Source organism: Apaloderma vittatum, unplaced genomic scaffold, assembly GCF_000703405.1.
Source record: "Apaloderma vittatum isolate BGI_N311 unplaced genomic scaffold, ASM70340v1 scaffold19158, whole genome shotgun sequence".
Lineage (NCBI taxonomy): Eukaryota > Metazoa > Chordata > Aves > Trogoniformes > Trogonidae > Apaloderma > Apaloderma vittatum.
In genome coordinates this window covers 1-25,684 of record NW_009732623.1, presented here as the reverse complement: position 1 = coordinate 25,684, position 25,684 = coordinate 1, and the positions used below count along the sequence as shown (strand labels likewise).

The 25,684-nt window shown below is 37.7% G+C and overlaps 1 protein-coding gene across 1 annotated transcript; it reads right to left on the bottom strand.

Moving 5' to 3' along the window:
* Positions 1–8,268: 8,268 nt before the first annotated feature.
* On the bottom strand, positions 8,269–23,390 carry LOC104278580 (chromosome unknown open reading frame, human C18orf63). Its single transcript, XM_009875600.1, has 13 exons — positions 23,257–23,390; positions 22,535–22,613; positions 20,307–20,363; positions 19,501–19,612; positions 18,268–18,309; positions 17,200–17,276; positions 15,778–15,887; positions 14,787–14,883; positions 14,603–14,688; positions 13,876–14,059; positions 11,711–12,766; positions 10,631–10,747; positions 8,269–8,325 (listed from the first exon to the last, which is right to left on the bottom strand). Exons 1-13 carry the CDS (start codon positions 23,388–23,390, stop codon positions 8,269–8,271), a joined length of 2,208 nt encoding a protein of 735 aa, XP_009873902.1.
* Positions 23,391–25,684: the final 2,294 nt, after the last annotated feature.

Genomic DNA, 25,684 nt, shown 5'->3' with positions numbered 1-25,684 from the left:
CTTCCAGCCCAGAAAAAGCCTGGGAAAGCAGGTAAAATCATGATTCTGATCCAAAGGGCAGCAGATTTCGCTGTGCCAGGGGAGTGCAGGACGTGAGGCTGTACAGTTCAGTGTCCCTCACCCAGCTAAGGCCTCGGATGGAAGTAAATGCACGTGCCAACAGCAGATGGATGTAGGCACATCCAGTATTCCCAGTATGGGAGAAATCCCCAAAGTGATGCTGGTTTTCCCTTTACATCTGAATGGTGGTTCACACTACTTGAGCTTATGCTGCTAACCTCAATCGATTCATCTCTAAATGAGAATTAATGAAGATGTATGCTTAATACCAAGCTGGGCTGGCCGGGTGCCCAGGTAATGGGAGCTATGTGTTTACCATTACTGGAACACACTTACTCTCATGGATGTGGAGAATTTGGGGTTTATTGTTATTCTTTCTAAATAAAAAAAAAAAACCTGCAGAGGCAGAATACCCAATTAGTGCTACAAGACTGAAAAATAATAACCAGAGTTTGGTCAATAGGACAAAGTGCTCACTTTGTCTGGGTGTCATTTTAAAGAGAGCATTCCTCCCGCTGTGGGATCTGATAAAATATTAAATTCTTTCATCAGCCTTCAAAGCATCTCATCTCTCAGGAAATGAAACCTCATGGAACTGAGTCTTACTTAAGTCTCTTTTTCAATAGAAAGAACATTACAGAAATTTCTAGGTTAACAAACATTTGAATTCACACAAATTTCCGTTCTTTACAATGCTAGACACATATGTTAAAAGATGCACAGTAAGCCGCAGAAGGTGATCTGCTTTACTGAGGGTCTGTTTTAATTCTTTTCATATTATTTTCCATTATATGAAAGGTAGAAAAAGTAATTAAGTTAATTTTATGATAGATTTTTATTTGGAAGACTGAACACAATACCATTCTGAATTACGACTTACCACCCTTTTCTGCCCTCTTCGGCAGAGGATTAATTTGACTTCATTTACCTCATCTGCTTTGAAATATCCCAGAGCCACGCAGCTCCAGTTGCAATAAAAATAATTCTACTGCAGAATATAATGAAAAATGTAGCATAAAAAGTGAAATATCTATGGATATCTCTTTTGGATGTGCAGGCATAGGTATCTTTTGCTAGCACCTCCCAGTGGAATAACCCTTCTTATTTTTATTCTGGAAAGCACTTCAGTACTGAGCAGATTTTCTTGGTACTATTCACTGGCTGAAGTGAGGCAGGCGGCCAGCTGCTTTGCAAGACAAGTGTTTATTCTTGCTAAAATCTGTGCTGTCGTATCATGCATAATTGAAAAAAATGCATTTTGCTGGGCCGTGGAAGCTGAAAAGCACATAACCACCACATGCTTTCTGTTTGTTTATGTGAAGGTTCAACTTTGGATCATCTACCCAGGTGACCACGTTGACTCCTGGGCATGCGTGTAGCGGGCAGACCCATGTGTTAGGTGCTGGCACACAGAAGAGTGCAAGTTTTACCTTCACTACTAAGTTGGCATCACCCAAGGTTTCATAGCATAGCCATACTGCAAGCTGCAACCATCAGCACACTTGGGTAACTGTTGATTTATTTAGATAGCAGTTGATGGTTTAATAATATTTAATTAGGCTCCTATACTGAGAGAGACAGCACAGTTAAAAGCAGCTAAGCTTCGGCAGCCTGTTCCTGTCAATGTACAAAAACATTAGAGTTTCGTGTTGTGGACAAGGGAACTGGGGTAAAATTAAAATTATCCCTTGCACATCACCCCCTGGTACCTAGAAACAGGAAAACACCAATCTGAACTCTCTGTACTAGAACATCTTTCACATTAAACATACTTCACATATTTTTTAAACACAGCTATATGTACGTATACATGCACACATGCTTTAACACATACACGTATGCGTGTATATATATACATATATTTGCATGTATATGGGGCTTCTCTCATACTGAAACAAAACTGTTCCCAAACTGTATCTGTTCCCCAAAGTGATTATTTATCGCCAAACAAGGAGCTTCATCCTGCAAGAAGATCAGACGTACTAGCTTTCAATACTTTTTGAACTTCTCTTGCTGGAACAAGCTTAAATCCCTTTTACATATTGGGTTTATAAGACATTTGTTGTCACTGTTTTGAACAATAATAATAAAAAAAAAAATCATTGCAAGAAGCTATGTGTGTTCCTGATAGAATTGTAAGCTCTTTGGGAACAATTTTCATGTATTTTCTAGCAGTTACACTGCTTTGTCCCAGATTCTAATGCTACCCTAGGGGGATTAAGCTATTCAGATGTTGCAGCACGTTCAGCACAGATCCCAGGGTAAACATTCTTGCTCATCCCCGCTGCAAAGTTTTTGGTGAGAGGTTGAGCCGCCCATCTGTGCTGTCCATGGGCCAGCAGAACTATGGATTTTTGGGGGCTGAGATGAATTGTTTTCCTGAACTAGTGCAAGAGATGCCACAGAATTCTTCAGTTCATGGTTCTCCATGAAGCAAGGATAAGCATGTTGATGTGAATCAGCATGCAGCCCAAAGTCCTTAAATTGCGGTATTTACTAAATTACTTCATTATACAGTGTCACAGTACTTTTAGAGGACTTAATCTGGCTATTTTTAAACCACACGAACCATAAGTTTTTATGAAACCAGCACCAAAAGAACTAAACAGCAAGCTTACATGCTGTTAAAAGCATCTGTGAAATAATCTGTAAATTTCTAAGTTTGAATTTGACAGAGGGCTTGAGCATATGCCAATATAAAGTATGTATGAAGTCCCTCTGGCTTACATCTGTGAGGACTAGGGAGGAAAAGAACACTGTCAGCTTATGAAAATATGTGTGGAAAGATCACTCCCTGGAAGCGCATATTCACTAAATAATGTGAACTCATTATGAATGCTTCAACCGAAGCATTCTAAATCCTCTAATACAGTGGCCGGAGGAAGCTTTCACAACTAAATCTGAATCGACTTAGACAGTAGAATCTGATGATCTGAAAACTGATGAAAAGGCTACAAAACACTATTAAACCCAGCAGGCATCAAAGATGCAGGTGATATCTTCTGCCAGTTGTCCTCTTGTCAGCTTCTCACACCTGGAGACTGTTGTAACCTTTTACATTTCTGCTTCTTCCTCATGTACATTTACATATTTTTGGGCAGGGAGAGGGGTCTGTTCCTTTAATCCTGAGAAATGAACCCTGCAGACATCACATGTGGAGGTTTCCAGGAGCGCTCAGACATCGAGGGCTCCTGGGCTTTGGCAGCTTTGCGTACCTGCCCAGCGTGAGGGAATTCTGCCCAATTAGGAAGAACCGACTGAAAATGGGAAACTGAGACAGGCTCTTACAACCCCTCCATCCAAGTGATGAGAGATAAGGCAGCAGTGACAGTCCCAGCCAGGGTGCTAATTCTTCCTCACCACAAGTGGCATTTCCACTACCACCCCCGCACCCAGCATGTTTCCACCCAGCACCACCTCGTATGTTTACAAGGAGTGGGTGGGGGTGGTAGAATAATAGGGGCTTCCCCTACAGCACAGATGAGGAAGTATTTGGCAATATAGCACAAACTTTACAGTTCAGTAGTTTATTTTAAATGGAGGAAACTGCATCTGCAATAATCAAAATTTATGTACTTCAAATATTATAAAAGGTAACACAAAATGATGTAAACACTTGAAAATGGAAGAATATTGCAAAATTACTTCCACTACAACACAGGGCAAATGTTGGCAACCAGCACAGCAGCATTCAAAAAGTGACAATAGGAAATATATCAGACGAAGCACTAATTTGTACAGCATCGCAAAAATGCAACTGCTCTACAGGCTTTTTCATATTGTAAAGGCAAGGAAAAGATCAATTACATACAGTCAAACCTATGAAAGAATAACTAATCCACAGCATTTGAAAACTAGCTTTGTATGCCAATTTCCAGACAATATCTAAATATAATTTTTTTGCTGACCACCTTGCTCTAACTTTTGTAATATTTGTGTTGTTTTGCATTTTTTGTATTATGTATGAGAAAATTACATGTTGTTGAAGTGCCTGCCTTTTTTTTAAAATACTAACGCTATTAAATCAGAGCTCTGTTAAGTTACCATTTGTGAATAAATAAAAAATAACCAAAAGTTCTGATGATAATAGGGCACAATAGCTACAGCAATATAAACCTGAAAAGATTTTCATAAAGGACATAAAGTTTTGTTGTATCAATACCTTTAGGAAAAATACATATCCAAAGCAAGTGTTAAACTACAGATTTGTATCATTTGAATTTAGGAGCTAGTTTGACATTTACCTCTTCTTTTATCAGGTAACACAATAACATCTGCTTAAAAACAGTGATTATGGGGCAACAATCACATATACGTATACATTTGCACCTACACTTTCAAGTAGGTCACTGAAGATATGTTTAAGCCGATAAAATTATTCAAAGGGCAGCTACACAGATTCTGCATGAACTGCCAAATAATGAGATTGCCATTTAGACTTAAAAAAATCTTTTACAGAGCTGTTCCATTTCTGAGAATGGAAATTCATTAAAAATTATAACAGGAATTAAAGAACTTTGACCCAAATCCAGGCTTCATATTATTCCCCTAAGAAAAAATGTACCATTTATTTTCTAACCATTTGACTTGACAAGGAAAACTTCTTTAGGAATGTTTTGCTGATGAAACAAGGAGGCCCAGACATTGTAGCAAAGAATCAAATATAATTACATTATAAAAAGACAGATGTGAAAGTTCAAAATAACTTAGAGGAATGATAACTGTGTAAACAATTACTAGGACAGACAAAATACGATTCAAAACCAAAGCAATATGCTTAAATTTTCAAATTCATTGGAGACTTATTAACCTAAACTGTCTGGAGAAGTTGGTGATACGTTGACTCACTTGACTATATCCATTTAACTCTCAGTTTTTCATCCAGAAACAGGCACCATTGATGTGAAATAAACAGAGCAAAATTCACAGAGAGATCCTCAACCATGTTAATGCCGTCTTGGGAACCTGAACAGAGGAAAACATAGAAAAAGCTTGGATCACACATGAAACCAAAAGACAACTCAGAACTGTATGGTTAATATGTGAAAAAGAGTTGCTGTATTTCCACATCTGTATTTGCATTCTGTTGACAAAATTTGGATTTAGGGCTTTCGAGTTAAATGTTTGAATTTTTATACAAAACGAGAAAGAATTCTCTCTTTGATAATCAATCTATAGTACTATGTACAGCTTTACCCTGTCTCTTTGGTCTGGGTTTTTAAATTTAAAGCCTTCAAAGTATTATAATCGGCTGTGGTGCTGGAAGAAGGAACTTTGAATGCAGAAGTCTATTCACACCACCTTTACCAGCTGAGGCCAGGTAGCCAAGCTCCTAGTTTTACAGGAATGTAAGAGACAGAATCTTAAGAAATTATCCTTTAGCATTCTTAAATGGTCAACCAAATAGTAAATGAGGTTATTCCTAACCTAAACCAATCCTGCAGCAATGACAAATAGATAGGATAACAGCAATAATGTTAAGATGGTATCTATTTTTTGGAGTACATCTAAGTGTTTAGGGACAAACAACCTATAACGTACATAGTCCAAAGGTTATTTCTGCTATTAGATTTGATAAATTAATTTTCCTCTATCATAAAAGAAATTACTTTTTCATTGAAAGACTAAACATTTTCAGAATCTTTTTTCAAAGAAAACTCAAATATTTTCACCACATACAATTTCCATGCGAATGTTGTCTAATTTGAGTTAAAACTGTTTCTTCATAAAACCAGGTCAAGCTATTAGATTTATAGGATATCTTAAAAGATGTTATTTAACCTAGTATTTCACATCAAGAAAGCATCTGAAAGATGTCTTTGTTGAAATTTCTGTGCCATAGCCTTCTAATTAGAAGAGAAATTTCTCAATGTTGACTCAGGGCCCTTATATGCAAAACTGCTGAGAATTTTTACTTAGTTCCTTTTGTGGGCATCCCCTGCTTTCATCTTGGGTTCATATAATATCCTGACAGTAATGGCAGTAATTCATGTAAAATGATACCACTGTTACTCTGTGCAATGGATTTGTAGCTTCTCATTTGGTAAATGGAATTTGGCAACTAAACCCAAAAGTCAGTATCATATGACTACACAGGAGCAGAGCAACAGGAAGAATTTTGCAGATCAGTGGAAAAGCTCAGGGAACTTCAGCACTGCTATTTTGGATACGCCTGTTCTACTACCAGTGGTTGTAACGGTGCAAATCCTTCTTTTAAAATGTCCTTCTGTACTAGTGTATAATCTGCTATAGAAGCTTTGCTCTTAGAAGCCAAACTTCCCTTTCACGATAGCTTTCTACCTTGAAAAGGATAGGATGACTTCTGTTAATAAAAGACTAAGCACAGAGACTTTTCTTTCCATTTGACAGCACATTAAAAAAATAGCTTATGAAGAATCCATAAACCTCTTTGGAAAACTCTGTACTCATGCAGGTCTTTTATTTAAACTGAATAACTATTCGAGTCTGACTCTTGCGATGTTTTTGAGCTCCAGATTGAGACCACCTACAGTTCGCTGTCTACATGTGTGTTAGATGTCAAATTCATTAAATTAAATAACTCCTACTAAATTCAGTGGAAATCCAGTAGACACACCCAGCAGACTCCACAGAGCTCACTCAGCAGCAGATACCCTGCTCCCACCTCATGGGCTGGGCACCTCAGCAGCCTTCGTAGTTCCACTGATGCAATCTGCACGGCCTTGAAAAAGACCAATGTATCCAGATTGCTCCAGACCCCTAAACACGGGGGCAGGAGAGGGGTATCTCAAACTCATACCACAGAAAAGCCCAAGTCATTCCCCAGAAAGTGGGGGGATTGTCTACATACAGGCAAAATGGGAATGAATCAGAATAATTTAGCATTAGAATCAGATGGTTAATTTCTTAAAATGTTAAATATTTCTCTCACATTGCTTTATTAACATACTCACTATTTTCACCAGCAAAATACGGAAGAAAATTAGGATTATGCTGTGATGTCCTGGACAAGTTAAAAGGCTGTGCAACTTGATATGTAAGTCATAAAAGCTGACCTCTTTTGCAAGATAATATTAAAAATATGTTTTTGTTGTAAAGAATTATAGATTCTTGTCTTTCCTGTTGACTACATCATTGAATCCCATTGTAAGACCTTATCACCCCTAAATCTTGCTACACAGTAAATTTGAAAACTTAAAAGTAATTCTCAAGTGTTCAAATGAAAAAACGCACTCTGAATGCACATGCAGTAATGCACAATAAATTCAGAGCAAAGCTTTCAGAATCAAAATTGTAGGCACCGATCCAATAGAAGAAGTTACTTCAGCTCTGGTTTTCTTTTTAGATCATCAACACCAATGAATAACCTGTATGAATGGGATTCTTAGAAATTATATTTTAAATATTTTATGGTGGAGGGGTCCTTAACCCCTCTCCAGGGTTTAAGAATTTCCCACCACCATCATAGTATCATAGAATCATAGAATGTTTGGGGGTGGAAGGGACTTTCCTTAGGGAAAGCAGACATCTGATATGTATGTTCACAGGAGAAAATTTATCCACACAAAGCAAGGAATGACATCTCTGAGACAAAATGCATATTTGGCTACTTGTTATCACTTACACTGAAGCCAAAAGCCAGATTAAAAGATGCACAGTTAATGTTCTGCTTCTTCATTGCTATATTTTTCTATTTGTTTTCCATAACATACGTTTTTTGCTGTAATGTCTGTGACCTTTTTGCTTTCATCAACATTTTCTTTTGAATAAATGTACTTCTGTTTAGCTCTGAAATGATACAGGCTACTCCTTCCTGCCTGCCAATAAACTGAAACAGGCATTACGTCAATAAAATTGGTGGTTTTCACATGCTATATGCCCCCTTAATATTCAAGGAAATATTCAAAGAAAAAACTTATTCTATCCTGCAAATTCTAAGCTTTTCTAAGTACATGATGCCTTTGTGTTTAATGTTGCTTGTTTCACAAAAAAAGCAAATCTTTATTTGCTACTGTCCAAATATACATCCAAGAACCTTTACTAAACAAATGGCTTCTAGAGCAAAATAAGAGGGTAAAAAAGCAAAGTGATTCCTTTGGACACAGCTGATATCATTGTTATGATCCCCAAAGAGTAGAAACTATTACAGGCATGTGATTATATTTTAATAAAGATGTTAAAATTTGTTCTAAGCATACCTAGCATTTTCTTTCAGTACTCCAGAACATCCTAAACAGAAGGCTTACTTCGTTTGGCTTTCTTCAACTTTGAAGAGCCTTCTTCTTTCTGTTAACAAAATGAACAAAATAAGGCAAAAAAACAGTAAAGCAAACAAAGCAATAATACTAGGCTCAACTAAAAAGTTGTTTCTGAATGAAATGCTTAGTTGAATGATATAAGAAGTAATTTTGGAAGTTTCTATCTTCCAATGTAAATATTTAATGCATGTTTATATGTATAATGGGTAAATAATTAAAACCAGAGCTATTTTTAAAATACACTTTTAGATGCTGGCAGGCAAGACAAGACTTTCAAAACCAGCTGATCATTTCTGAGATAATGAAAAAGGCTTACTCTTCAGAGAAGTGCTTCGCAAAGACCCCCGATACCACCATTTTATTTTAATCTGGAGAGAGGAGGAGAGCATTGGAGAGTTCATGCCTACCCCAGTTGACAGCCAAATCCCTCTCCTCCTCCTAAGACTCCAGCTGAAACTTCTCTAGAGCTGTACATCAACCTCACTTGGCTCCAGCAGTGGCACTCCAGCACTGGCGGTGTGGCAGGCACACAGTGAGAAGTTGCTGCCACCCCCAAATGCAGCTTGCAGGGCTCAGGCTGGTACCTGTGCTACTCACAGCCTGCCTGGAGACAGAGGAACAGCACAGGCACTCGTGACTCATGGCTAGGACAGGGCAGTGCCCTTTCCTCATCCCAGCAGGGCAACCAGGCCAGCTGCTAGCTCTGCTTGTGCAGCCTGCCCAAGCCGTAGAGCGAGCCCCACGCTCACAAGCCCTACTAGGGCCGAGTCATTCCCAGTGGGAGGCATTTAATTCATACCACGGTGGAAGTCTCCCTTCAGTACTCAGACCCCTGGGGCTGTTGTTCTTACAACCACAGCTATTTTTAGCTGCTGTTTCCCTTTTCTTCCTTGTGGGACTGACTTCTGGCTCTGCTGTCATAGCACTGCGGTGCTGGGCTGGTAACTGGTGACTTGGTTGTGGCCCAGTGGAAGGGCCTTTTCCAGCTGCAGTTGGACGGCGCCAGCTCCGAGCAGCTGGGCTGGTGCTTCCCACACCAACTCCCCTCTTCTCCACTGCAGCCTGAGCTCTAGGGTACGAGCGTGTTCCCACAGCAGGGCCCCGACGCTGCTCTACCGGCCCTTTCTGAACTGCATGGATAGCACGAGCTGTGCTCTGTTAATTACTACTAAAAGTTACAGTATTGTCTTTTATTCAACTTTAAAAGTGTAACAAAAAAAAAGATGACAGAATTGAATCTTAACAAATGCAAATTAATTGGAGAATCTGAATTAGGGATACACACTCTGAAGTTCCTAAATAACAGTTAATGTAGTAAGTTTATATATTGCAACATGTGACTAAGCAAAGGCCCCTCAGATCGATCTCGGGTAATGAGACCTCCAAGGGTCACACTTGAAATGAAATATAAAAGCCAAGGGAACCTGGGTGAAAAGGGAGTTAAGCAGGTACAACTTTTTCTCCCTGTTTATTCTGCAGAGTTATTGCACAGTATTTTCAGGTGGCTTTTAGCAGAAATAATACATAGATGTCTATGGAAGAAAATACAATTATGTTGAGCACTGGAGAATTGGGAACTGTTCCTTCTAATTTCTGGATAGTAAAAGCATAGAGAATGTGATTCTAAGGAGAAGGAGATGGGAGATACAACTGAATTTTAAAGAAGTGATGTTTAGAAACAGAAGTGTAGTCTAGTGATAGGTAAAAACAATATTTGAGATATATGAAAAAATATTTTTAAGAGGAATTTAAAAGTACACATTACTAACATTATAGCTGCGTCCAGAGGAAAAAGTATTAAAAAAAAATCATATTAGGAAGTTAGCTAATTACTGTTGCTGATCCCACCTAGTAATGAAATAACAGCTTAAATATATTAAATAATTAAGAGAATATAACTTTTAAAAACTCAGAATGAATAACTGATAACTCTCTGGAATTCACTTCTAGAGAATGTTGCTGAATTCAAACACTGAAGATGAGACACTTAAAGAGCCATTGAGAATGCCATGATTATATTGGGCAGGATAAAACTGTTTTCCGTAGAATCAGAAAATCTGCTTCAGAAACATATTTTCATTAACTAACACCATCAGTCACTTTAATTTTAGTAGTATCTTTTGCAGGAGACAAGCATTTTAAATGCACACTTTAAGTTACAGTAACATAAGCAACGGTTAATGTTTATCTAGAGCAGGCTCAGTAAGATTTATTGTTTTGCCCATTTTAATTGGAACATAATAAAATGAAAAGAACAAAAATTTCCTTTTTATCTCTTAATTCAGACCCTTGTAGACTGGATTAAGGGGTGTACGTGTGTGGAGTTTTTTTACCTGTTTTCTTTTGGCATAGCCCTTCTTTACAGATGCTTCCGTGTTACTCTCCTTGTCTGAGGAAGTCGGTTTTGAGGTCAGTGTTTCACACGTCAGATACTTGTTCCCTGTAATCACCTTAAAGTAAGGAAGTTTATACCTTCATTACAAAAAAAAACCCCACCTAGTATTTTTCTACTTGTTAAAATGACGTATTTTGTCAAGAGGTGTCTTCACAATACAAAGTTGAAATAACCTACCAGATTACATTTTCTACATGAAAAAAGTGATAAGCACATTTCATTCATGTGCCCAGTTCATGAGATATCATTCTCACAGAAATTACACTGAAATCAGCTCAACTATTTATTTTATTGAAATGCAGACAGCATCATAGAAAATTTAAGTTGTAAAGTAACTCTAGTGGTCATCTAACCACAACTTTTATTCAAAATAGAGCTGACTTCAAAGTTAGGCCCTATCTAGTTAAGCTTTGAGAATCTGATAGGATACAACTCTATAACCTCTGTGCAATCTCTTCCAGTACTTAACCACTCTCACTCTGAAGATTTTTTTTTTCCTTATGTCCAGTAGGAATTTTTCCTGTTGCAACTTGTGCTTTCAGTGAAAGCATAATTAAGCTTGTATTTGCAAGTCTTCCTTGTCTGTCTAACAGCACAATGCCCTACACACACTGGAGCCAGCACTACACAGCTGACGAGCCTTGAGATTCCTTCCAGGAGCTGTTCATCAGTGTGGCTTCATATGAAGACAGACTGGACACCGCAAATTTCACTATGTTAACATCATACAAATCTTGATAAAAAAGCAAACTGTCTTAAGGAAAGGAAACTATCCTAAAAGTCCCAAATAAAAAACCCAACTGTGTATCTCAGACAACATAGAAAATTAGCTTCCCTTTCAGGAAAAAAAAATCAGTGGTGGCTGAAAACATTAACTTATATGCTAGAAATTTTAGAAAACTACACTGAGAATGATGGTAGAACATGATGCAAGTCATGCTCTTTATTGCTTAACCTTGTTTTAGAATATACTGAATTTGTGAGAACCAGTAAGAATAAGCCCTGTTATTTACCGTACCTGTTCAAAGTTAGATTTGGAATGACTGCTTGTCTTAGCGATATAGTCTTTAGAATGGCACGCTGCTTTTTTTTCTTCATTTTTGGTGATGTACATTTTATCATTTAAGACAGATTCATGAATATTTAACCTTGCTCCTTCATTTGTTCCCTTTGTTTGTTGCCATGATAAACCAAAATTTGTCGTTTCGTTCTCCAATTTACAAATCTGCAAAGGTACTTTCTTTGACTGGTGGTGCTTCTCAAGAACTTGTGTGGTATTTTGACTTGCAAACTTTTTTCCCCTTCTTCCATTGGAAGTAGGAGATGGATATATGATGTTCGATTTCTGAAGCATTGACTCAACATTCCGAAGAAAAGGAGAATTTGCCCTTTTCTGGTTGACTTCACTTGAATTCCCACCCGAAGTTGAATTATGAGAAAAATCAGAATTAGTCATTTGTCCACCAGACTCTGTTTTCCACCGAAATACAGGTACACCATGTTTCGGGTACGTTTCCACGTTCTTTACCGGAAGTAGGCTGCTATGAGTAGCATTTTTGACTGATGTATTTTGAACGGGTTTGTAAACCTCAGTTATGCTGGACTTGCACACTCTCAGCACAGAAGATGAGACACCCGTAATTTTTATTGGTGAGGGTCTTTCAGCATTTTCTCTTTTCTTCCCATCCGTTTGATTTGTGGTCTTTCCATTCATTTGCATCAATTTCCCTTTGAAAATTGGTATAATTTTGCTTTCTTTGGCCAGGGGGAGTCCAAAGGCTGCCCTTACAGGCATTCCTAAAGATTTCACAACTGGCAACTCTGGTACTCTTGGTATTTGCTTATTATTCGTGGATTTCTCCGTTGTTTCAATGCTAAAATTTTCTGCACCCCTACTGATACTCGAAAAAGCGTGTGCTTCTGGCTCTTTGATCAAACGCTCCATCCAGTGGCTGCCTTCCATACTGCATGGTGAAGAAATTCCAGGCAAAGTCTGTTTCTTTGGAGGAGCCTGCGTTAGAGACACTACACAAACCATCTCACCGGCCAGTTTCATGTGCTTAGATTTAATTTCCTGCAATACAACAAGAATTGCTAAATGAATTAACCGGATTTAAAAAATCTGATAGTGCCACCTAATGCATCACTACATGAGATCAATCTGATATACATCACAATACATAACCTTATATTTTCCTGTTTTGAATTAGAATGAACTACACTTTTAAACAATATTTTGTTGTCATTATAAATGAAGGCCTGTTTTCTCCTCCCGCATTTCTTTGTTTGTAAACTATGTTGGATATTGTATTTGTCAGAAGGAAAGACTTAAAATTACAGTAATTATCTTGCTTTAACTGCTTTCCAACTGGGTAATGGCTGCCCCTTTTGAGGGGGTCTGCAGAGGATTTGACTGACAGGACTCCTCATCTCTTAAGACTTCCAAGGGCATCTGTATTCTGAGTAAAAGATAGTTTGTATGTCTATAAAGACTGCAGATGACAAAGAGGAGCCATTATAGCTTTGATCACTGAAGAGACATAAACAGGAAGTGCTTTCTGAAAGCGGATTATAGTATTTTAGAATTTCTGCAATTTCTGTCACTACTCTTTGTTCAGAATTAATTACTTCATTTCTTCTTTCACACACTACTACCAAAGAAATCTGAGTCTCAGCCTTTGTCACAACCTCAAATTAAAGGAGTTTTGATTGCTTGCCTCCTCTCCATCATCAGTCATGGATTAAGTCTTACAAGCTTGAGTGTTTCTAAATGCATAATTCCACTGAACTCTTTATTTTTCTTGGTTTGCTTTTTAAAAATAAATGGTGGTAATAAATAATAACAACAACAACAACCACCCTATCTAATAAATAAGTTACTATTATGGAAGAGGTATGAGAAGGTTCTAGATATTCAAACATAACATCTATAGAATTGCAAATACTGACATCAACTAATTAAGTCCAATTTTTAAATGTATTTGTGATGAGAACAATGACAACAATGGCAAATAGCAATAAAATATTTAATTACACATTTGAGTAAAAGTTACGTGATTGACAGTTGTTTGTTGCAAAAAAAAGCATAGTTTTATGCTCTAACTGTGTTCTGAATGTGATAAAAGACCACTTCATACTATGAACAAAGTAAATGCCATTAATGTATCTGTCGAAAAATCTTAAACACACCGGAGCCCTGGAGAGTTCTTGTGTAGCATAAAGTGCTTTACTTGTCATCTTCACTGGAAATCCACATAGATGTGAAAGATTATGCTTCAGGTCATAAAGAAAAGAGTTCAGCACACTTTCTGAATCTGTTCTAGGGAAATACTGAACTGGCTGACTTCGAATGCAACTTAAAGGGTAACTGAATAACTGTTCAGGGACACGTAACAAGTTTCTTTATATTTCTACAATTCTGAATCACTTTTTTGAAGAAAGCATGAACATGTCTAAAGCTTTTCCAAAAGGTGAACAAAAGCACTTTCTTAATGGACTGAAGCTTATAAAGTTACAGGACTTCAACATGACTATACCATATTAACATACCACAGTAAAAATTAATTAATATAAGTTATCCTTGGTCTAGTCTTTCTGAGCAGGAAATTTCTCTTTCAAACAAATCTTTGTTGGCCACAGTTTCATAGGAATTTAGCTCTTTCTTTCATATAACCATTACCATGTTTACAGAAGCTGTGAAGCAAACTGATCTATTTGATTTACTATTATTCAATACTAGGACAAACAGACTTGAATAAATATTTTGTTCCAATTTGTCTAATGAAACCATTCTCCACTGACTTCTGTGGTATTATGGAAGAAGAAAATGTTGTACAAGCAAAAAAGGAAATTTAGATCTTCACTAGAAGTTTAGTAGAGGAGGTACTAAAAAAATATTCTGAAAGGATACGTGAAGAACCTCTCTCCTATTGGCTTGAAGTAAACACTGAAGTATATTTTTGTCTCGTTATGATCCTCTGGAAGAATATATCCATACTATAAAAAAAACCAAACACAAATCTGTATTATAAATGCAAACTCAATAGGTACAAAACATTGAGATGAAAATGAAAACAGTGCATATTGTTTCTTACCAGATTCTTCCAGTGCATCTGAAACTCTTTATATGAATGGAAGGGAGAATCTGGAGGAATTATGTGGCTGATGCTTATGATCTGACCCATTTTCATGCTGTGGACAGGTAAAGAAGAGATACTCAGAAAAGGTGTCATAAAACTCAGCTAAAAATACACTGGACTTTTGTCACTGAAAGTATCTATGGATTATTTTTATGTTCTGAGGACTAATACCCTTAGATCATAAGTTTATGACAGAACAATAGCAATATTTCCTGAAGTATGGAAAATAATTTGGCACCTACAGGTCTAATTTCTCTTGTCTGTAATATTACCAGTGAATGTAGGACAAAAGCAAATATATCATTACTCTTATATTTTCATGATTAAAATCATAGGTGAAAATAGAAATAGTTTGCGGTGAAGGTGAAAATATATCTTTTCTTGACATTTATACTTTCTGCTAAAATTACATTTGAGAAAGGTTTATGCTCATGCATATCCCAGAAGTAGCAAAGATTACTAAAATCAAAATATTTAAATGTGTCATTTAGGACTCACTGATTATTCTTCTCATTTTCCATAACACTGAGATCATAAAAGTAAGTAAGTAAGTAAATAAATAAATAAATTCCTGAATGTAAACCAGACTGTAAACCAGATCACAGAATGGCCTAGGCTGGAAGGGACCTTAGAGATCGTCTAATCCAACCTCCCTGCCGTGGGCAGGGACGCCTCTCAACTAGATCAGGTTGCTCAAAGCCTCATCCAACCTGGCCTTGAACACCTCAAGGGCGGGGGCATCCACAACTTCTCTGGACAATTTATACCAGAGTCTTGCCACCCTCCGACTGAAGAATTTTTTCCTAAGATCCAATCTAAATCTACTCTCCTTTAACTTAAATCCATTTCCCCTTGTCCTATCAGTGGACACTTTTTCAAATTCACATCTGCATGGCAATCGTTCCAGGAAGTGTTTGTTTCTGCTGAAATGTAAATTGACTCCTACCTTGGCAAAACATAGCACCAGTTACTTAATATGGAATGCTGGTGAATCACTGTATTTTCGTTGCTGTCAAACAGCTTTAAGGTGTTTGCTGAAATATCAAAATCTCCCAGCTTAAAACAGAAAAAAAAATTATTTGCAAATATTTCTACAGCAGTAAAAAATGAAAATTTACAGAAACAATTGTGCATCACACCACACTAAAGCTTATACGCTATTGTTCTTTTATCAGTCCTCATAGACTGATTATTTCAGAAGATATTCCCACTACCAATTGCACACAAGGTTTAAAGGTTACTTAAATCAGCGAGATTTAAACTTTGAAATATTTCAACAAGAAGGAATTTCTCAGACTAAGAATTGTCTCATTTCCATGTACATTTTTTTAAAGTTCAAATCAGAAACCCCTGTCTGACAGCCTAGTAACTGTGTACACCACCTTGCCTAACCGGGTGCAAAGATCCAAGCAACCGAATTAATGGCACATGCAGTTTCACCCTGTGAGAAGTCAAAAAAAACATGTCAGATTTTAGCAATGTGAAAATATTTGACTGTAGGGGCCAATCAAACACTGAGATTTGAGAAATGTTTTCTCTATATATGTTTCGCCATATGTTTATTCACTGAGAAGAAAATCTGGCCAGTTCTGTTTTAGAAAAGTATTAAAATTATCACATTGATAATGTTTGCTTCCATCACTGCTTTGTGTGATTTTGAAATTGGATTCCTACAGAAAGCTTTAATGCTCATCCTGCCCAATTAGGTCACAGAAGAAATCCTATTCTCCTATTGTAAGAAGAAATCCTATTCTCCTATTGTAAGAAAGAAGAGTTTGGGTCAGAAATACTTATTTTGGAAGAAACCAGCTAGCCTGACAAATATGCCCCTGTACGCATGGACATACTCAACAAAGGTGATACAGCTGTCACAAAGGATGTAATTTTTCAACCTCAGCAATGGTTTCTTAAACAATTTATTAATTGTGCTTACAAGCAGGATAGTTCAGGATGCTCCAGTACTTTAAAAGCTGAACAGAAAATGAAGTAGACTTACCTGTAGCTTCACTTCTAAGATGTTACTCAAAACTCTACTAAACTCAGACAGTGAATACCTTACAGAAAACAGTGCTAGAAGGAAACCTAGAATCACACTTTTCTGCTATATTGTTAGCATTTTTTGAAAGGTCTGTTAAGTAGTCTAGAATCTTAATTAAACAATGCTTTCTAGAAAGCATCAATATAGATATAATATGGGTGTTATGCACGTATAACAGATGCATATAGGCAATGAATATGATTACTGTCACAATGCAATCAGAAATATGCACTTCTATCCCACTGTGATAATTGCGAGTCACCTAACAGAAAATAAGATAAAGAACAGAAGGAAAAATAAAAATCACAGAAAAATATAACAAGTTTATACCTGAGGGGGTGGCAACCGAATTGAGCAAGCCTCCACACTGATGCAAAGCTGTCTCTCTGACACATTGAGGTCTATAACTAAAAAAAACCCAAAGCATAAAGCCCTGTTTTGAACTACAGTTCACCCATTAGACAGAAAGTTAAACCAATACTTAAAGTAGTTGCTAGTCAAAATGCTGCATTTGAAAATCAAAAGGCTTGACTTCCTCAGAATGGAAATTACAATTAAGTGCATTTTAACTGTAAAAAAAACAACAACAACAAAACAAACTACCATCCATACAGTCCACCTCCCTAGGAACTCATTGCTGTCGATGAAATTGGATGCTTGATACTCATATGCTTGATACACAAACACCCATTTTCAAAGCAAGTGAAGTTCTTATAACCATTGGCTGTACTGAGTCATCTAGCCTAGTGTTACGCATCAATAAGTGGTCAACGAGAAAGACTATATGAGCAAAGCAAGCATTTATTGAGACATTTCCAGAATATTCACCCAGCTCTGGGCAAGCTGCAGCACAAGGACTGAATGTATCGTGTTCCTCAACATAGGTCCCTGTTACAAACTTAGTCTCCAATATCCCCAAATGTAACCTTTCCCTTTTATACTGGAATAAAAATACTACTTTGTAGTTTTTGCAACCGATAAGCAGCGTGCTTCATGACTTAACTTTTGTGAACAGCAAACATAGGACATACAGGACACTCAACTTTAGCTCATTTTCCTACCTATTATTATGGAACTTCTACATTACAAGACTCATAATTTGCGGCAAGTGCATTTACTTGTAATAAGAGTAACTTTTAAATGGTAAATTTTAACTTATGGCCATAGATTAATAGTAGAAAAACTAGCCTTTTTGTGGATAATTTTTCAAAGGTGTGGTTGAACTGACAGCTATCACATACAGAGCATTGTCTGCCATCAAGTGCATTTTGACAGAGGTTATTTCAGAATGAAAAACAAAAAGACATGGTATTGGTAATACCAAGATTGTGGCAGTGTGAAAGCTCATAACTATACCTTGCTCTCATAAGTTTATCATTAACAGAATATTGTACTTACTGACTGCATTTTGCCTTCCTGAATGAGACAAAAATTCTTTTCCTTAATAAAAAAATAGACATTATTTTCTAAACCATAGTGTCTTTATGCAAAAAGAAAAAGGAGAAATCATATACAGTTTTGTTTATGCATCACAAATGCTGAAAGGTTTGTTCCTTTGAAAGAGAGAAAAACTTCTCTATCAATTAACATTTCACTGATTCATTAACATCTTATATAAAAAAGAAAGATATACAAAAGTGTATTAAAGGACAGCAATTTATGCATATTTTTTCCTCCTTGTAAGGAATTTACACACAGAATTATTTTTAATCAACTAACAATTAATACATTTCTAAGGTTCATAAGCAAATCTGTATAGTACTACATATTTTACCATATATTATCAGTTTTGCCCAGCTTTAGCAACATACATGATTAGACAAGCTGCATGTACCAGGGTGACGCTGTTGTTGGTCAATGCCTTTTGTTGAAACCAGTTTTATATCAGCTACCATTTAGCCCTCTAATTCTAGCTGCTATACCTGAATAAGCAAACTTTGTTCAGAGAGCTATATATTTTGAAGACACTGAAAACATGATGCTATTAATATAATGTCTGGAAATAAGAAATTAGCACATACACTTTTCCCAATGTATATTTGCAATGATCTATGCAATTGCTCTACTTAATAAGAGCACAGCACAGTATCTGAAACGCATCTAGTTTTCCATACTTTGGTAATTCACGTTTAGCCTCCACAGGAATTAGTAGAGGTGTCAGGCAAAGGAGCTAACATCTAAAAAGACAGAGTTTGGTAGAAGATGGTCTGACAGAAAAACATTTCTGTATTAGAAAAGCATGCAAACCATGTGCAGATGTGCAGCTGATGAAAGAATGAGTCTGATAAACAGGCCAAATATTTAGAAGACATTTACTGTCCAACAATATTTGGTTTGGAAATTATTCATCTGGTATGTTGCATTCAGTTGAAATTATCACTTGATCGATTACAAAGGTGAGGAGGAAGATGCAAAAGTCAACAAAATGGCCATTCAGATTGTTAACTTGAATCATTGAGCTTGGATAAAAGAACATTAAAAATGCAATCAAAGAAAAAAAATAGAATAAATGAATGGAATAATTTATTATAATTAATGAAATAAGGATGGAAGTTACATTATAGACAATAAATGCAATGATAAGAAACTGAAAACTAAATGCTTGATCCCTGATCGAGGTGGGTCAAATACCTTGCACCAAGAGATGACCAGCCTTGTTCCACCTGGGTGCAAGTCTGGCTGTAAGTGTGTAGGAGAGACAGGTTTGGAGAATGGCTGGACTAACTGTTTGTGGCGCTTCCAGCTAATAACATCAGTGAGAAAAGAAACATACATTATTAATAATTTAACAGATCTTTTTAAAAGCTTCAGACAAAATTTAATCAAAGCTACTGCTAATGTATCTTCAAGCCAGACTCTACTATATGCCGCAGATCTTTACTTTTCATCTACTTAGCTACGAGAGGAAGTTAGCACAACACTTGATGTAGGCATTTAGATTTCATATGTCATCAAAATAAGGTGCACTAAAACTAATGTCCATGTTGGCTGGGCCTGATCCTCTGATTGTCTTCTACACACTGCTTGAAGGCACTCAAGATGATCTGCTCCATAACCTTGCCAGGCACCGAGGTCAGGCTCACAGGCCTATAGTTCCACGGATCCTCCTTCTGGCCCTTCTTATGGATGGGCGTCACGTTTGCCAACCTCCAGTCACCTGGGACCTCCCCAGTTAGCCAGGATTGATGATAAATGATAAAGAGCGGCTTAGCCAGCTCTTCCACCAGCTCCATCAGCACGCTAGGATGAATCCCATCCAGACCCATGGACTTGTTGGGATCTAAGTGGCACAGCAGGTGCCTCCTGGATTACAGGAGGGGTATTCTGTTCCCCATCCCTGTATACCACGCCTTATGAAAAAACACTCATTTCTGGCAACAGCAATTGCAGACAAGCGTAACACAATCTTAAGATCCGTGGTATTTTTCAGCACTTACGGTAGCTCCTTGGTTCTCTATGTAGGCTTGACATATTCCTGATTTGTAAAACGGTATCTAAAAATAATAATAATAATAATTAAAAAATTAGGTGTCTGAAATTAAGTGGTGTTTTAGCAAATAATAAATTAAATTCTTATCCATCAGTGACTTTGCCTAAGAAAAACATGCTAAGAAATAGTTAAAGCAAACATTATATACTGTATTTCAAATGGGAATGATAACTGAAATTACTTCAGTTATTTGTCATAGTGTAATCTCATTTCCAGCTAAAGACACATTAATAAGTGTCCTGGGTTGAGCTAAACAGAACCAATTCTGTTCAGTGATTTTACTTTCCAGTTGAGTCTCTTCTACAAGACCACACTTTCTGAAGTTAAGAGTATGTTTTCACAATGTCTGCTACTAGAAGTGATAACATCCCATGTTTACAGATTCTGACAGGGATTGGTGTGCAGAAAGGCTCTTGCTTATACTTGCTCCTATAGTGACTAAGGTCATTGCTGGATCTTGTGTAACACATTGTGGGTGCCAGCAAATAAAAGGGTGGCAAGAAGTAGAAGATTGCACTTCTAGGGAGGAATGGAAAAGGTGACCCAAATCTGATCAAAAAAAGCATTCCATTCCATATACACCATATTCAGTATAAAGCTGACGGATCACAGGGGTTAAGCTATTCCTCGTCCACTTCTGCAATGGCCAGTGTCTGAGGAGGACTCCGTCCTTTCTTCTGCCTTCGATCCCAATTCTGAGTTCCCAAATCCAGCTCCTGTATCCAGCTCCCCTCTGCCACTGAGCCTGATGCTTCCCCAGTGCGACCTGCTCTGCAGCATCAGTGGGGATTGCTGTTGGAGAGGAGCTGGATTCAATATTGGTTTTGTAGGTATTCGCATACATTGCATTATTTTCATTATTTCCTTATTTGTATTATTATTGTTTTACTAAAGCTGTTTTAGTCTTCTTTTCCAATCTGCAAGTTTCTTTGCCTTATTTCCTTTCCCTTCCCTTTTGGGGAGTGAGAGGGGCTGGAGACAATCTGTCAATGTTTAGTGGCTGGCCTAGCCCTAACCCTTGACAAGCAAGCATAAGACTGCCCAAAACAAAATCACAGAACTCTGCCCCTGCTGCTCTCATTGTGACTTGGGTCTCATCTTACCAAGCCCATTCTGTTCCATAAAAGGTTCACCATCTGAAAAGGCCTTTTCATCAAAAGAGTAGAAGAGACAAGCAGTCCACATTACTAATGCAAAAAATTGACAGTTTAAGTGACATGATTTTACTTATCCTGGATCCTCAAACAAAACACTTCTTAGAGAAACAGGCATCCATGTGTGACAGATACCCTTGACTCCTAGCCGTGCTTTGGTTCAGGCTGACCAAGAAGCAACAGCTCTCGTGTCCTTGTGTTGACCTCCTGAGCTGGAAAGCCCTTGGCTCATGTACAACAGAGTGAAATGTCTTAAAAAAATATTTTGTAGGGTAGTGTTGAAACTCAAAAGTACAGTATAAAGTACAGAACAAGGTATCAGAGCTAAACTAAAGTCATCTGTCTTGTCTCTACTATTGACTAGTAGCCAACTACCTGACCCTATAAATATTAGAAGTAGGACAGGCCCAACTTGAGCTCTCCCTCTGAGGCAGCTGGACTCCCTGCCAGGTGACTCTCCCCTTTGGCCTCTCAAGATTAGAGGTTCCTTACCTGAGACTAAGAGATCCTTCCTTACCCAAGGTGGAAGATCGCACAGACAGATCCTCAGTAAGTGATTGACTGCATGCTGAATTAATACTGTGTAACATTACTAATCCCTATAGCTACTCAGATATTATAAACATTGCATGGATAATCCCATTAGTCTTGAACTGTTGACCAAGTCTGAGATTAAGATTAGATCCAGCCACACCTAGGCTCCCGATAGGAATTTATAAAGCAAGTGGGTCCACTCTGAACCTCATAACTCAACATGCAGGTCCTCTTCACTTCTCATGCCTCCAGTCTCTGTATGATTCGTTCTAACTCAATTTTCCTTTGCTTGTCTCTTTCATGCAGTGAACTTACTGAATCTTGTCAAACCACCGTTAAAACTTTGTTAAATCTCATTAAACTTATTGAACTGTCAAGTTATTATTTTACCTCAACAAAACATATTGCTGCTTCTCTCTTTTGAGTGCATTCTGCTTATCCACAACAGTATGTAACTACATATACTTATTTACATAGTGATACTGACCGCCATTACAACTGAAATTTGATTTAGTGTTCCAATAACAGGTGCAGACAGGATGTCTTGATGCAGGAATAGTAACTGTCTATAAAAAAAGTTAGAAAAAAATTAAAGAATAATTTTCCATACTTGATTTTCTCACCTTCTGCAAACATAATATGTTCCACTTTTAACTGGTTTCCAGTGATTCAGTATAACGTACTCCAAGCTACTTGCTCACAACCCACCCATAGTTCTCGAAGACAAAAACTACAGGCCTTTGGCATGTGAACAGAACTCTTCAAAAGTGTTCCTTTTGGCAGATTTTCTCATTTCTCCCTTCTCTTATTAAAGGGAATGACATAATGCTTGGTGAAAACTAAGGAGCATATGTATGCTTTCTAAGTATTCTTTTCACTCAGTCTACAGAAACCAACAGGGTAATTCACAATATGTACCTAAAGAATTCCAACTTTGTGTGTGAACAAGAATGAATTCTGTTTATTAATTTGAAGTAGACGGCCTTGTTAGTTTTAGCTAATGACATTTAAAACATGATAGAAATGTGGTTTTTTCCCCAATAGCCAGCAAGTCCCCCACCAAAAAAAAAAAATTGAACAATTTTATACTGTTTGCTGCTGATAAGAATTTCACTGATTTTATTACAGTTAATGCTAGTACTGCTAATAAAATCTTTGAATAACAACCATCAATAGGTTTTGAAAATAATAACTCTCAAAATTATTTACCTGCAAACTTTTAACTGTGTACTCCTTGTCTCAGTCTCCAGTATCTGAGGGTTCAGCATTACTGTAGTGGCACAGAGTTTCTGTAGCTCCGGTAGACGGGCAAAGAACAGAGACTGGTGTCTGGTATTATTCATGTTATATTGTTGATTGTCCCAAACCACCACCTGGGTATTAAAAGAAAAAAAATATTTCATTTTTATAAGGCAGATATTTGTTTACAGAACTTTAGAAGGACATGGTATCGGGCAAATGAATAATTACCTTCTGACTAAGGTTAGGTAGGCAACAACATAATTTGGACAACTACAACAGACAGTTCAATATACTTCTTCCATAAATAATGCACTCTACTTAAAAAAATTATTTAAAGAGCCAAAACATTCAGAGTAAAGATGATGACAAAGCATCCTTTCCACCTCCTTCTCAGTCTACATTGGGGCTAGAATCTATCAGATATCCAAGAGCTAAGGAATCCCTCTGCAGTGTAGGCCCTCTCCTATCTGGCAAGAAAGTTGCCAGGAGCTCAGCAGAGATCTCCTCACTAAGTCATACAAAGAGAGTGGCTGGACTGTCAGAGAGGATGAAAACCACAGAAACATGGAGGGACACTGGGAATCTTTTCCTTTTTCCCCACACATGGCTCCCTTCCTAGTGGTACAGGGAGTTCATTTGCTCCCTGCTTAACTCCATCTCTATTCTCAAGCAACAGGTGAACAGCATGTTCTAACCTGTACAGAACCGAGTATATTCTCACACTCTACTGAAAGCTGTGCTAATCCAGAATTGCATTCAGCTATGTGATCAATAATGAACACAGACAGTTTGTTCGCCGCTTCTTGGAGAAATGTATGCGGTCACCAGGTATTATCTGAAAAGCAATTTCGCAAATCATGATGGAAAAATGATAAACTGTAAACATTTTTTTGAGGAACAACGTCAAACACAACTGTGCTGTTCTGATTTTGTTTTGTGTTGCTTACAGTGTAACACATTAAAAAGATTTACCTCAGTAATATCTTAGAAAGATCACAAGGTCAGTGTTTTGTAACTGTAATTTAAAAGAAAATACCATGTTTCCTTTCTTCTTACTGTTAAAGTACATTTCAAGTTTTTTCTAGCAATGACAAAAAGTAGGGTTTTTTTTTTAAAATGCCAGCCAAGACTATCACTTCAACAGAGAATTCCAAAAGCTACAGCTTAAGGGAAAGGACTATTTTAAACAAACGAGAAAAAATTCTTGTGCATTTGCAAACACAGAAAAAAAAAGGTTGGGTCCTCAGCTTTCATAATTCTTAAAAGAATCCTAAATGGCCCACTGGGCATTATTGTGGCAAAGACGTTGTAAAACACATGCTGCAATGCTCCAGTGATCCACTTGCTGTTTGAGGCCAACTCCCCTGCAGAAATCGCTTGCTGTATTTGGCCTAAGTCAAATCTTTTCAGTCATCTTAAAAGCTAATGGGACAGAGTGCTTGCAAATGGCTTCTCCCCTCAGGGGAGAGATTAAACAGAGAACTACCAGTTAACGTAGAAACACCAGGAATCAAAGGAAATAATCCAGATGCCTTCTGTGCAAGTAGAAGTGTGTGTGTGGCAGAAATTAGATCTTTAGATGCCATAATCACAACATGTGAACTTGAAACCACCAGAGCTCCTGGTATGTCAAAGAGGACATCAGTATGAGAACAACTATCTCTGGTTTTCTGTCGGAACAGACAGGTAAATCACAGAGCTTGCTAGCAATATTTGTTATCTTCAGTAACGACCTGGAAGATGGAATGAAAAGCCTCCTTGTTACAGCTGAGAGCCACACCAAGCTGTGAGGGACAGTAGCTACTCATTCCATTAGGCTGACTGTAATGAACTGGAGATGGGATGTGAAGATCATTGCATTCAGCGAGGAAGTATGAAGCTGTTCACACATATAACCAACAGCACGCACAGAGTATACAAAACAACTAAGCACCATCTTTGAGGAAACGCGCCTAGATAGGACACACTTGGTAAATTTTATGTCACCAGTTATGCTGTAAACAAACCCCGCAAGAAAAAAACCCAACCCCGGCCAGCAATCACGCTGGAACATATACACTGGGCTCTTGCTGCTGAGGCACCCAAGCAGTGTATGGGTGTAACCTGGCTGCTGTGACAGAAGGACCCATTCCAGTCCCAAAAGCAAACACAGTCACCAAACACATCTGAGGGCAGAGCAAAAAAACAGTTTTAGCTTAAACAAAACTGATGGAGAACCGGGTGGCCTATGGGTAAAAGCACAGCTACAACAGAAGGGATAGGCCCTGTGCCCTCAGCCCGCCCGGCAGCAGGGCAGGCGGGGCAGGCGGGTATTGCTGGGCAGCCTCGGGTCAAGATCCACGGGAGAGCTCTCCCGGGCCAGGGCGCGGGGCTCCTGCGGCAGCCCGGGGGATGG

Coding starts and splice junctions, on each gene's coding strand:
- LOC104278580 (XM_009875600.1), bottom strand. CDS start 23,390: ATGAATAATACCAGACACCAGTCTCTGTTCTTTGCCCGTCTACCGGAG. Junction 22,614..23,256: donor ACACAGTTAAAAGTTTGCAG/GTAAATAATTTT, acceptor CTTTTTTTATAG/ACAGTTACTATTCCTGCATC. Junction 17,277..18,267: donor AGGAAGGCAAAATGCAGTCA/GTAAGTACAATA, acceptor GGTTTTTTTTAG/TTATAGACCTCAATGTGTCA.